The 13,819-nt window shown below is 40.6% G+C and overlaps 1 protein-coding gene across 1 annotated transcript in view; it reads left to right on the forward strand.

Moving 5' to 3' along the window:
• The first annotated feature begins 2,842 nt into the window (after window positions 1–2,842).
• Window positions 2,843–13,819, forward strand: part of LOC308079362 (uncharacterized protein) — a 63,419-nt gene continuing 52,442 nt past the window's right edge. The window contains exons 1-2 of the mRNA XM_080420814.1: window positions 2,843–3,380; window positions 10,531–10,603. Coding sequence (XP_080276940.1) covers window positions 3,312–3,380; window positions 10,531–10,603 — 142 coding nt within the window. The 5' untranslated portion in view covers window positions 2,843–3,311. The remainder of the gene's footprint in view (window positions 3,381–10,530; window positions 10,604–13,819) is intronic.

Consider the following 13,819-nt stretch of genomic DNA (forward strand, 5'->3'; position numbering starts at 1 on the left):
GCCATGCTACACAGTAAAATCCTCCATGCTAATGTTACTGAGTGTCTACAAAATTATAACCAAATGGCAGTGGTGGAAAAAGTACTTACATTCATTACTTAAGTAAAAAATATCATTACCACAATATAAAAAATACCCTGTTACAAGTAAAAGGCCTGTTAAAAATGTTACTTGAGTAAATGTACAAAAGTATTGGCATCAAAATATACTTAAGTACCAAAAGCGAGCTTGTAGATCGGCTATTTTCAAATAGCCTGCAGTATATGTATAAAATAGGGCTAAAGTAATAAATGTAGGTTTTATAATATAATAATTTATATCTGCAAAGTAACTAGTAACTAAAGTTTTCAAATAATTGTTATGGAGTAAAAGTACAATATTTGCCTCTGAGATGTAGTGGAGTAGAAGTAAAAATAGGCTATTGAAAATTGGGAATACTCCAGTAAAGTAAAAAAATACCTCAAAATTGTACTTAAGTACAATACTTAAGTGAATGTACTTAGTTACTTTACACCACTGCCAAATGGACCCGTATTTGTAGACACTCAGAGTTACAAAATGGATAACACTGAGGTATTTTACTGTGTGCATCTAAAACATGGGCCAATTGTCTTGTATTGCAAACACACATCAAAATGAATTTGATTTACTGATAACAATCTGTGTCTGCTTTATTCTCTATTAATCATCTTAGGTTTTTGGAAGTCTATTAAAACATAGAATTCCATATTGTGTGTTGGTGAAATTGGTGCATTGGTACAATACTGTACATATAATGCATATACTGTACTTTACAGTGTCACTTCTAAGCATTACAAAAACACTGACGTAAATGTGTTTGCTATTTCACACACCTGTCAGCTATTTCATGCACCATTAAAAGTACTGGGTTGTCAATATTCAGTGATAGCCAATAAGTAAGTCTGTCTCTCTGTCTGTCCTATCTATCTATCTATCTATCTATCTATCTATCTATCTATCTATCTATCTATCTATTGTATCTATCTTTTGACTGATTTAACAGTATTTGGCAGAATTTTTTATTCTCCTTGTCATACAGATGGAAAAAAAGCTTAGTTTTTCTATTCAATTAAAATCCTGTTTTACACCTCCAATTCATAAACAATAATAATATGTCCTGTTCGGTTGGAAGGTATTTTTCACCCTTGCCTCAAAATTATCAGTGTTCAATTCTCCATTTGTAACTCTGAGAGTACACAGTCACATTTACACTCTCTAGTTAAATTAACACTGAGGATTTTACTAGTGCACTACAGCACAGTATCTGTGTGTAGGCCCCTTGTTATTTACGTATGGTACACATTGGATTTACGACTTGGCCTTTATGGGTTATTAATGGCCTCGATGTTGACAGTATAAATACACACTGATAATCAATAAATGAACATCGTCCTCAACAGGAGTCAACAAGCCTGGGCTTGTCTCTTGTCTCAGTCACCCGAGGCGCTCATGCTTCAACTTAATTAACTTAATTAACGCTCCATAGAACCGCAGAGACGGACCCATATAGCTTCCCATCGACCCAGTCAGGTATAAACAGGTGTATAAGGTTCATTATCCCTTGTATAACATCATATATAACATATAAACAGGTGTATAAGGTTCATTATCCCCTATAACATCATACATAACATATAAACAGGTGTATAAGGTTCATTATCCCCTATATAACATCATACATAACATATAAACAGGTGTATAAGGTTCATATATAAACAGGTGTATAAGGTTCATTATCCCCTATAACATCATACATAACATACAGTATAAACAGGTGTATGGTTCATTATCCCCTATATAACATCATACATAACATACAGTATAAACAGGTGTATACGGTTCATTATCCCCTGTAAAATCATATAACATATAAACAGGTGTATAAGGTTCATTAATTGGCACCCACTGTCTGGGATTATATATAGGGGAGGGCGGGGTACGTTGTTCCGTAGGGGTCAGTAGTTAATTATTCTCCATTTAATGGAGAATAACTGACCCCACGGAACCACCTACCCCGCCTGTAAGAACAGATGTTGGTGCAAACGAAAAACACATCATTAAACATAATAACATAGGCTCTTTGACATGATTTTGCACGACGATATAGTATTATTATCACCTCCTCTGCTATTGTTATTATAGTTTGGACAGGCCTATAGCTTGTCTGAAACGGACCCCTTCGTAAAATAAAATGTGACGCAGATACTTATTACAGGCGTTAGAAGAGAATTTAACAGCCCCCCGTTATTAGGTATTTGAGAAGATTTAAGTGCTTTAAATGTACGTTTTTTTCCCTCTGCAGCAACAACAACAAGCACACGAGGGGAGTTGATAACGATAATAACCCTCCTCTAGTCGCCTCCATTGCAACCTTAGAGCCGTTGTAAATATTTCAGCGTATTCCCCCCCCTTTTTAGCGTCCCCCCCCCCCCATTTTTTTTAGAGGACATTGAAGCTACGCAGCAACATTAACATTAACATGGTGGTGGATGCTGTAGAGTCAGTCAGTCAGCCAGACAGACCCAGACGAAGCAAAAAGGCAAAAAGCCCTGCCGTCGTCGTATCGCTGTGTGTTGTATAATAGCGGGGACGGCGGTTCACCTCAGCTGAACCTGGGTGGTGTATGTATGTGTGTGCGTGCGTGCAGTTGTGAGCGTGCGTGTGCGTGTGCGTGTGGGCTCGCTCCAGCGGCCGCCGGTGTCCTCACTGAACCTTTACCCGAGGAGAGCGTCGCTCTCCTCGGGTAAAGGTTCAGTGAGGACACCGGCGGCTGGCTGCAGTGGCTGGCTGGCTGGCTGGCTGGGGTCGGTTGTTCCTTTGCTCGGGCTTATATTGGCTGTTTGCTGTCGTCGTCGGGAGAGAGAGAGAGAAGGAGAAAGAAGGAGAAAAGGGGGGATCTATCTATCTTTCAACTATTATTGGATACCGTGTTGAATAATTACTCATTCCTACCTATACCTATCGCTGTCATTTTTCCTCTTTTTCTTTTTTAGGATAGAGAGAACGGGGGCGATATCGCTGATCGCATTCGGGGATGACACACACACAAAAACATATACGATGCTGTCGCGATCGCCGAAAAATAACCCCCCGCGATCTATACATACAACTACAAGCTCGGGTTTACATAGAGAACGGTGAGAGATTATTATGTGCTGGTTTTTTTTGGCAAGCGACACCGTGCTGCTGCTGTCTGCTGATGAACTATAAACGTTATTATCGTCGACGCCGATCGTTAAAAAACGTCCAGGGGAATAAAAAACGGTCGCCGTGCGGCCGTGGACTTGGACATGAACGCAACCCGGGGAGGAGGACGCGACTCCCGGACTCCAGCCTTGAACTTGAACCGGGGCAGATCGGTGCGTATTATCATTATTATTATAATTATTATTATTATTATTATTAATATTATTAGCATTGCCTTTATATTTGACTGAATTTGCCTATTTTTGGGGGGAGGGATCCCTGTTTTCCAGATTGCGAGGCATATCCTGCACCAGGGAACGATCGTTCCTGGTGCAGGATAGAATATGTAATAATACAATGCATCTAGGCTGTGTTCATACCGACGTCGTAGATATTTTGTCGGTGAGCGACACCTCTGAGTCTGTAGGAGTCACAGCCGACCCCGTATCCTCGGGGGAATGAAGTTTTTACGCACGAAACAGCATGATCGTCCGCTCCTTATGATCGTGACTAAATTACATGTATGAAATTTCGTCACACCCCCCCCACACTTTTTTTGGTAACCTATAGGCCAGTGGTTCTCACACATTTTCATGTCAAGGACCCCCACATTAATATTTATTTAGCCGCGGACCCCCATCTAAAACAATAGTTTCAGTTTGTGCCATGCAGGGAGGGACCTCTGGAAGCAAAGATTTGTGTTAAAATATATATTCAAAGAATCGCACACATTTTCACAATTTTTCCAAAAAAAATGCAGATCTACCAGCTCATAGTGCGGCAGGCTATGAGCTTGTAGATCTGCTATTTCTGAAGAAAAAAAAACGCATTAGGTGAACTGCGGCTCAGATGCAGATTCTCTCGTAGTCCAGGAGAAATAGGTCGTCTTCACGTCCCAGTCTCCCCTCAGGACAACAAAGACAGACATATTATGCGTCTCCGAACTTCGGAGACGCATAATCTGTCTGTCTTTTCTTTGTGTCTCTGTTGTCCCCAAGATTCACACGGAGATAGAGATCACACACACCACGTCCAACCTAATCCAATGGAAAATACTTCATGCGCTCCCAAATGTGCAATTTGTTGGATTTTGGGTGACACACAAATGTGCTTTTAATTACAATAGTCATGTCGCTTTAGATGATCGGGGTTGTGTGAGAGACATGGAGACATTAGGGTTTAATTGTGCGGCTGCCCCCCCCCTAAACTATACGTCCCTGTGGCTTCTTCCCTCAAAGAAGTTTTTTGATTAAATTAAATCGTACTCTCTGCTGAAATCTGAGAACGAAGGAGCAAATGCACCAGTAGTAGTTGAATGTATTTTTAATCGTTCAAAGGAGGCAAGATATGCTTTATATCTCCTCCACAACAGGCTGTTGAACACTGAATATTGCCATTAATAGGCATATATATATATATATATATATATATATATGTATGTATATGTGTGTGTATATATGTGTGTGTGTGTGTGTGTGTGTGTGTGTGTGTGTGTGTGTGTGTGTGTGTGTGTGTGTGTGTGTGTGTGTGTATGCATACGTGCATGACTGCATGTATAGTGTGTATATATGAAATATGTGTGTGTGTGTGTGTGTGTGTGTGTGTGTGTGTGTGTGTGTGTGTGTGTGTGTGTGTGTGTGTGTGTATACACACACACACACACACACACACACACACACACACACACACACATATATATATATATATATATATATATATATATATATATATATATATATATATATATATATATACATACACACACACACACACACACACACACACATATATATATATATATATATATATATATATATATATATATATATATATATATATATATATATATATATATATAATATATATATATATATATATATATATATACACACACATATACACATGTGTGTAGGACTTTCAAGTTGGCAAATCTAAGTTAGTTTGTCGATTTATTGGACATTAGTCTTCATCTGGACTATCATTTATTGACTGCTTGATGTGGGACAACATTCACCAGTTAGGATGTGTACTTAATTAAAGGACAATGTGACCAATTATTTATGTACAACGCATATTCATACGTTTTCTAAAAGGAGAACATAATGTAATATAAAACAATTATGCAAGCAGAACAAATACTTTTGTCCTGCTTGTTTAGTTTAAAACAAGCTGGATATAAATATATGTACAGTTTTTGTCTGTGCAGCAAGAATAACCAAAATGTCATAGCCTGCTATTTCAGATTATAAAAAGAGATTATTACTGCACTGTAAAAACAATCCCATTTTCTCGCACTATAGAAAAGCATAGCATTTAATATCTCCCAGCGACTGCACAGCCTTATGCCTTCCTTGTGACATCTCAGAATGTCATTTGTGAAATGATGTTTATGCCTACGGTTTCATGCCAAAGATAACGTTTCAGATGGTTTTTCCTGTGGCTTGGTCTCATCCAAACCACCTCTGTAAACATGCACGCTTTTTAAACTTGTGCACAAAGTCAAACGTTTAGAAGTGGCACACACACACAGTTTATGTTTGGGCTTGTTCAGAGTCCTTTTAATGCGTAATGTATACTCTGTCGTACTACGGTGTCACATGCCAAAAATAGCCGATCTACAAGCTCACAACACGTCGCACCGCGGCATGTTGTGAGCTTGTAGATCGGCTATTTTGGGGTCTTTTTTGGCTCTTCTGTACCTGCACATCTGGACATGTATTTTGCTGTGTGTGTACTCAAGGCCTTCACTGATGGTTGGTTGGTGGGCTGGTTGGCTATAGGGAAGAGCCTGCTCAATGCTGGAGTGTCAATCTGAATCTGATCGCAACGCAGCCATGTTTCCCCAGAAAAAAAGAGCTTACAGAACCTTGGCGGTTTGTGCCATGGACCACATTCTCCCTCCCTCTTTCTCTCTGTCTCTGTCTCATTGGAAAGAGGAACCGACCGAGTGGTCAGAAGTCAAAATATATGAACTGGATCAACGTGACCCTTTGTCCCGTATATACACGTCTCTCCAACCCCATGCATGAATGCCCTCTACACAGCAACGCTGTATGACACAGTCGCCCCTATAAACGGGACATTTGTGCCATTGTGCTTTTGAGCAAGCGGAGGTCAAAGCACAGTTGACCCCTTAAGGGCTTGCTGTCCTCCACTAAATACATTCTTAGTCCTCTAATAGTCATTGTCAAATTGTCAACTAATCGATTAGTTTATTAGATTGACAAATCTGCAAAATTGTGTTTGCTGCTTATAATAACAACGCAGAGAGCAGCCTTTTCATGTTGGTGATCGAGGTTGAGAACTGAACATTCTAATGTTGATTTCACAATGGCTGCTGGCTGTTGGCCGACAGACTGTTAGAAGAAGCGATGTGCATGGAAGAAAACCATTTAAAAAAATACCAATTGACTAACAAGGCCTTGGTCAACCAAACCGACTGGCTCATCTATCATTGGTCTATGAGGGGACAGCCCTAGACTCCTTGGACCATAGAACCCTTACTAATCCAATCCAGAACCTGCCGTATAGCCTGCTATTCTCCAAAATTGCATTATATACTCGTTGTTAGAACCTCTGCCACCATTGTCCACAAGGCTCCCACCCTCCACACCTCTCTCTCTCTCTCTCTCTCTCTCTCTCTCTCTCTCTCTCTCTCTCTCTCTCTCTCTCTCTCTCTCTCTCTCTCTCTCTCTCTCTCTCTCTCTCCATCTCTCCTCTCGCATGATGCAATTGATTGAAACCTTAAACGCAGAGCTAGCTCAGACAGACCACAGTCCATCCCTTCTATGAATAGTTGATTAGATGGGATGTCGCCGAGCGAGGCCCCGCTGTCCCGGGGTCCGGGGCATTTCAGGTCAGGGTGGGATGGTCATTCTGCTGTCCTCTTCGTCTCCTGGCCCTGTCCCTGTCCTGTCCTGTCTTGTACCGTCCAAATCTGGACTGTTAGAGTAGCACAGATGCTGCCGTCGCTCTGTTAATCGCCTCGTGAATGCACAGTAAATCCTTCGTGTTGATCAGTTGGTGGAAAAAGTACCTGCATGTTTCACTTAAGTAAAAGTATCAAGACTGCAATGTCGAAATACTCTGTTACAAGTAAAAGTCCGCAATTCAAAATTTACTTGAGTAAATATACAAAAGTATTGGCATCAAAATGTACTTAAAGTACCAGAAGTAAAAGTACTAATTATGCAGAATGTACCATTTTTTTTGTACCACCGTTTTCAAATGTATAACAATCTTTTGAAAATAGCCGATCTACAAGCTCACAATGCGTTCAAATGGCCGAAATGTATATAGGGTTGGAGTGGTTAATGTATGTTTTGTAATAATATCAAAATCTACAAAGTAACTAGTTACTAAAGTGTTCAAATAAATGTAGTGGAGTAAAAGTACAATATTTGCCTTGAGAGGGAGTGGAGTAGAAGTAAAAGTATTGGAAATTGGAAATACTCAAGGAAAGTACAAATGCCCTCAAATTGTACTTAATTACAGTACTTAAGTAAATCTACTTAATTTAACTCTTGAGAGTGTGCAAATGTTACGGGTCCATTTGGTTCCATCTGTACACAGTTAAATTAGTGTTTCTCTTACAGTATTATCTCATTTTTGTAATCTCTGTTATATATCTGATTTGGACACTTTTGCAGTTTGGCGCATGTGCGCATGCATGGATATCTGTGCACACTTGAGCGCGCTCGCGCCCGGCTCGTGCGCGCACTCGCCCTTTTCCTCTTTTAAATCTGTGCGCCGCCTCGGTGCAGGGCCATTTAAGTGCTTGACCTAATTTCTCTGGCAGCGTAGAATCCAGTGAAGGCCTTCCTCTGTGCGCGTGCGCGGTGCACGTGCGCGCGCAGGAGTGTGCGCGCACAAGCCACGCGCACGAGCAACTCTGGGTGTTTCCTCCTTGCCTTATAACAGGAAGCTGATGTGGAGTTCAACTGAGGACAGGAAAAGGCCCTTTCTTTCCACCCTGAATCATTTGAGAGAGCGAGAGAGAGAGAGAGAGAGAGAGAGAGAGAGAGAGAGAGAGAGAGAGAGAGAGAGAGAGAGAGAGAGAGAGAGAGAGAGAGAGAGAGAGAGAGAGGAGAGAGAGAGAGAGAGAGAGAGAGAGAGAGAGAGAGAGAGAGAGAGAGAGAGAGAGAGGGGGGGGGGAGGGAGGGAGGGAGAGGGGAAGAGAGAGAAAAAAAGGAGTAGAAAAAAAAGGAACCAGCCCTGTGCACTGATTCAGCCCTCTGCAGTCTGTCCTGCTTCTCTCTCTCTCTCTCTCTCTCTCTCTCTCTCTCTCTCTCTCTCTCTCTCTCTCTCTCTCTCTCTCTATAAGCTTTATTTTATTTTTTTGGCTGAGCCGGCAGATTTAATTTTTTTCTGTGTGTGTGTGTGTGTGTGTCTCTCTCTCCCAAATCACACAGACAGAACATCTATATTTCAGGATACACTGCAATGTCGAGGAGCGAGTGGGTGTGTTTTAAGGACAGTCCACGAGAGAGAGAGAGAGAGAGAGAGAGAGAGAGAGAGGGAGAGAGAGAGAGAGAGAGGAGAGAGAGAGAGAGAGAGAGAGAGAGAGAGAGAGAGAGGGAGAGGGAGAGGGAGAGGGAGAGAGAGAGCGGTGGGGTGAGAAGAGAGAAATGGGGAGGCTTGGAGCTAGGACTGGAAGATGAAAATGGAGAGAGAGAGAGAGAGGGAGTGTGAGCGAGCGAGCGATTGTGAGTCTGAATTATACAGTGAGGAAATAAATACAGAGAGAGATGAATGGAACAGGTCTTTTTGGTTCAATTTGAAACGTTCCCACAGCGCATACACACACACACACACACACACACACACACACACACACACACACACACACACACACACACACACACACACACACACACACACACACACACACACAGAGAAGATAAAATAAAGCAGAGACACCTACACGGTCACATCCTACAGTGTTAATGTAGCCCCTCAGTTGTTAATGTATCCTTTTGTAACCCCCCTCTGTAACCGGAGAGCACAAATGTAACCAAACGGGTCCATTTGGTTACAGTTGCGCGCTCCCCGGAGTTAAAGTAACGCTCAGCGTTTTTACTGTGTGTGCTCACACTCGGTGACCTTCAGTGTCTGTGTGTGTCCTATGTACGCTGAGGACATTCCCTGCACATGTTTACTGTACTCTGGCTTTATTACAGTGGAAATAAGAAACACATTTGGTTTGTTTTTACTTGAAAGTAGCCTTTTTGTTGTTGCTTTTTTCCACAACATTATTATTATGTGCATACTTTAACACTGTGAATACTTTACAGATATTTATTTGGTTTGCAGTAATTTTTAATTTAGCCATAATCTAGATCTAGATGCTTATCTAAGCATTCCACTCAACATAAATATAATTAGTGTGTGTGTGTGTGTGTGTGTGTGTGTGTGTGTGTGTGTGTGTGTGTGTGTGTGTGTGTGTGTGTGTGTGTGTGTGTGTGTGTGTGTGTGTGTGTGTGTGTGTGTGTGTGTGTGTGTGCGCGTTGCGCCTGCGTATGTGTGTCTATACTGTACCGGTATGTTACATTTTGAGGAATTCAAATTAAAACAGAGCACAAACGTAATTGAATTAAGCATTTCTTGGAAAAAACAATAGAAGACTTGTGTAGATATCAACATTTGGGCCGACCGGGATTTGCATAATGAACTATTAATCTGAATCTACGGTGAATATAATGAGGAATATACAATGTAACAGTAAAACATTTATAACAGTTTGAATGTACAATCTTATTATCAGTATTATGGGCATACGGTTAATATGTCAGGTGTTGTCAGACTTTCACGTGTCGGATCAGCAAAGTATCCCTGTACAGTAACTAAACTAAGACAAATAGTGAAAATAGCTGCTCTACTGCTCACAAAGCGTTGTGGTGCAATGCCTTGTGAGCTTGTAGGCTATTTTTAAAAGACTTTTGCAAATGTGTGACAATTTCAGTCCCCTATTTTATGTCCATGAAATATTTATCCCTATACATATTTGTCCCTATTTTATGTCCATAAAATAGGGACACTAGGTTAAAGATATTTGCCTCCAGAAAATCTGTCTTTCTGTCCAACAGCAGAGACATAACATAACATAATAGTGTGCAATACAGTACAAGAAAACAGCCATAATCCGTTAATTGCACATTGTAATTGTCATCACCGTTAAAAGCTAATCCCTCAGTTAATCCCTCATTGGTCAATGATTTAAAAAAAAACTCATTGGTCTTTGTACAAAAGTACAAAAGCTTGAGTGAAGCCTTTTTTACAGTAACAATGTGGCATGGTTTTGATTTGGGTGTGTTTGTGTTGTAGGGCAGAAGAGGAGAGGAGAGGAGGGGTGTGTGGAGACACCACGAGACCACCAGACCAGACCACTGCATTGCAGGTGAGCCCTCACAGGCACTTCAACAATCTTTTTTTTTTGCATGAAGGGAACTGTGCACAGATCCAACTCTTAATCCACTCTTATCAAGCCCTGTACTCGCAAGACAAAAAGTCTTTCTTTAACGACTTTCAACCTATTGTAGACATGTTTATTAAAGGTGAAGATGTTCGAGAAAAAAAAATGTAATACTTTTTTTTATCCCACGATTTTGTAACCCTTTTTCACCCGGTGCCAATTATCTAAGTGATCCTGGGCGCTACACTCCCCCCGCCACCCTAGGGAGTCCAGAGCCGAGCTCATGCCTCCTTCAATGTATGAGAGCCAACTGAGCTTCTTGTCACCTGACAGGAGAGAGTTTCCCAGGAGAGATGTTCGCAAATTAAATAAGAAAGGTGACTGCTAAATTTGGATTTTTTTTGGAATCTTGCGCAATGTAGTATGTATTGTTTAAGTGGGGAGTAGTCTAACGTGTGAATAGGGCTGGTTGGTATATCCATATTATATGATATTGTGACATGAGACTAAATGTCATCTGTGATTTTGAACATCTTAATATCATGATATGGCATACTGTAACTCTGCTGTCCGGCAGGAACCAGCTAACTCCAAAATGTTCATTTTTTTGGAGTTAGGAGGTTTTGTTCATCATTGATAAGAACAGCTGAATGGACCTCCAAGCTCACAATGAGGTTGGAGGTCAAAAGGGGGTGGAGCCTGGAGTCAGCAAAACCAGCTAACTCCACCCCCCTTTGGTGGAGTTAGCTGGTTTAGCAGAAAGTTTGAGGATCCAATGGAGTTAGCTGGTTTTGTCAGAAGCGCTTTTTAATGCTTTTCATTGGTTCAATATTTGCTTTACCAACACACAGACGTAAAGGGTGTTCAATGGCACTGATTTATGGGAAAAAAATGCAAAAGCGTCAAAATGGAGTTTCTGGTTTCTGCCGGACAGCAGCGATATCTTTGTATTGTCTATTAGTTAAGTGATATCAGTTTCTGAACTTATACCTGACTGTTATTATTTGCGTTTACCAGTTTAGTTATACTGTAGGCAATACTGACGATTCATGATACAAGATCTCATTGTGTAAATATTTTGTTAGTAATCCCAAATATCATCAAAAGTATCGTGATACTTGATTTTGACTATATGCCCTACGTGTGCATCAAACTAGCCTGGTAAACCCTCCCTCCGGAAATCTCATTTCTATTTGATTCCTGGAGTGAGTCTGGCATGAACCGCCTCTCTGCAATATTGGCTGTGTATGCCAAACGGCCGCGCCTATCAGCGTCGTCGCTCATTGTTCTGTGATTGACAGCTTACGTTGGCCAATCAGGTGGCGAGTTCGAGTGAGCCCAAAACACGAACGGCAGCCATCTTTTTCTTGTGCGGCCAATTCTCCGCTATTTTTTTACTTAAAAAAGCTCTCTAACTTCTATTTTGAGGCACGGAATTTACTTATAAGATATCGTTTGGATAGAATTTAGTTGTTTAACTTCATATATGTGGTCAATTAATCATGACAAAGCCTATTTAAAAAAAAAAATTAGAGAACCGGTAGGGGCGGGCAGTGACACCATTGTACCCGAAAAAGGCAACCCATTTTAGGTATGGCTGTCTCAAAAGTCCCGTCGCGTCACATTAAGACTGGTGAACTGCTGATTGGCTGAAGGGGAAAAATTATCATTGGCTGAAGGGGTTGTCAGTCAACGGTATTACTCCCGCCCAACTCCAGCACAGCCAATATTGCAGACAGGCGGATCAGGCCAGACTCACTCCTGAAATGAAATGGAATTGAGATTTCCGGAGGGAGGGTTTACCAGGCTAGCATCAAACTCCATGCCTCAGCAAAATATGATACCCGTATATTAGACATTATTTTAGCAGATAAGGACTTGACATTGTTGATTATATTAATTTAGAATCTAAAGGTAGAGATATAAATGGTAATTTTCGGCATAGAAACCGAGCTCATTGGAAGCATAGTAGGGTCAGGAATAGAATCTTAACCAGAAGTTTAACCACCTCCTAACCGTGCCTCCTTCTGGGCATGTCATGTATAGGCAAAAACGAACAACTTGTAATACGCTTAAAAACAGTGAAAATAGCAGATCTACAAGCTCACAAGTTGTAGATTGAGCCTGTAGATCAGCTGTTTTCGCTATTCTTCGTGAGATGAACTATATAGACCAATTATTTGTTTACCAACATTGAGACTGGATGCACAGGTGATTGTCTCATGCAATCAATTCCCAACATATTGTTTCGGGGTGTTTCGCTGGTTTCAGTTCATTCAACCTCCTCTTGTGTGTTGGCTAGTGAGGCGCGTCCTAGCGAGACATGACAGAATGGGTTTCATTTGGTGCCGGCCTGCGCACGCATACTGGTTCTTATCAGTGTGACGTCGTCTGTTAACTCATTCAGTGCCACATGACGTCTAAGACGTCATGGCCTGAAGCGCCCTGAGCGCCACGTGACGTCTAAGACGTCATGAAAAATAATAATAATAATAATTAATAAATTTAAAAAATATATATTTTTTGTTTCCTTTTTTTTTTTTTTTTTTATGTTCAGAACCCAAGATATGATGATTTGAAGATTTGCTGCTCCATTCACTTCTTGTTTAACTTCTTACTGAAAAAGGCTGTATCTCGGCTCCTGAGCACTTTTTTTTACAATGAATTTTGGCTGTGGCACTCAGAACCAAACTGCCATAAATAAGAATGGCACTGAATGTATAGTGCTTATTAACTCATTGAGTGCCATAATTATTAATATCTATTTCTGGCCATTACAATTTTTATTAAAATTTAAAATTTGGTAAAAAAAAAGTGCTTAGGAAGCGATATACAGCCTTTTTCAGTTATAAGTTAAACAAGGAGTGGATGGAGCTGCAAATCTTCAGATAATGATATCTTGGGTTCAGGAAGATTATTATTTTTTATTTTATTTTATTTTTTCTTCTTTTTTTTTCAAAAACACGTGAAACACGTTAATGGCACGTTGCACCATAGCGCTAAAACACGTGAAACACGTTAATGGCACTCAATGAGTTAAGTGGTTTAAACCAACCAGTTCTGTATCTCCCTGTTTTCACGATATACAGTATATACTGTTGCACATGACGTGTAATTTTAACCCATTAAGACCGGGAACGCATCTGTGTCATTTTTGGATTTCTTTGGCTATTCAAAAATAGCAGATCTACAAGATCTACA

Source organism: Gymnoscopelus braueri (assembly GCF_963280865.1).
Source record: "Gymnoscopelus braueri genome assembly, chromosome: 23".
Lineage (NCBI taxonomy): Eukaryota > Metazoa > Chordata > Actinopteri > Myctophiformes > Myctophidae > Gymnoscopelus > Gymnoscopelus braueri.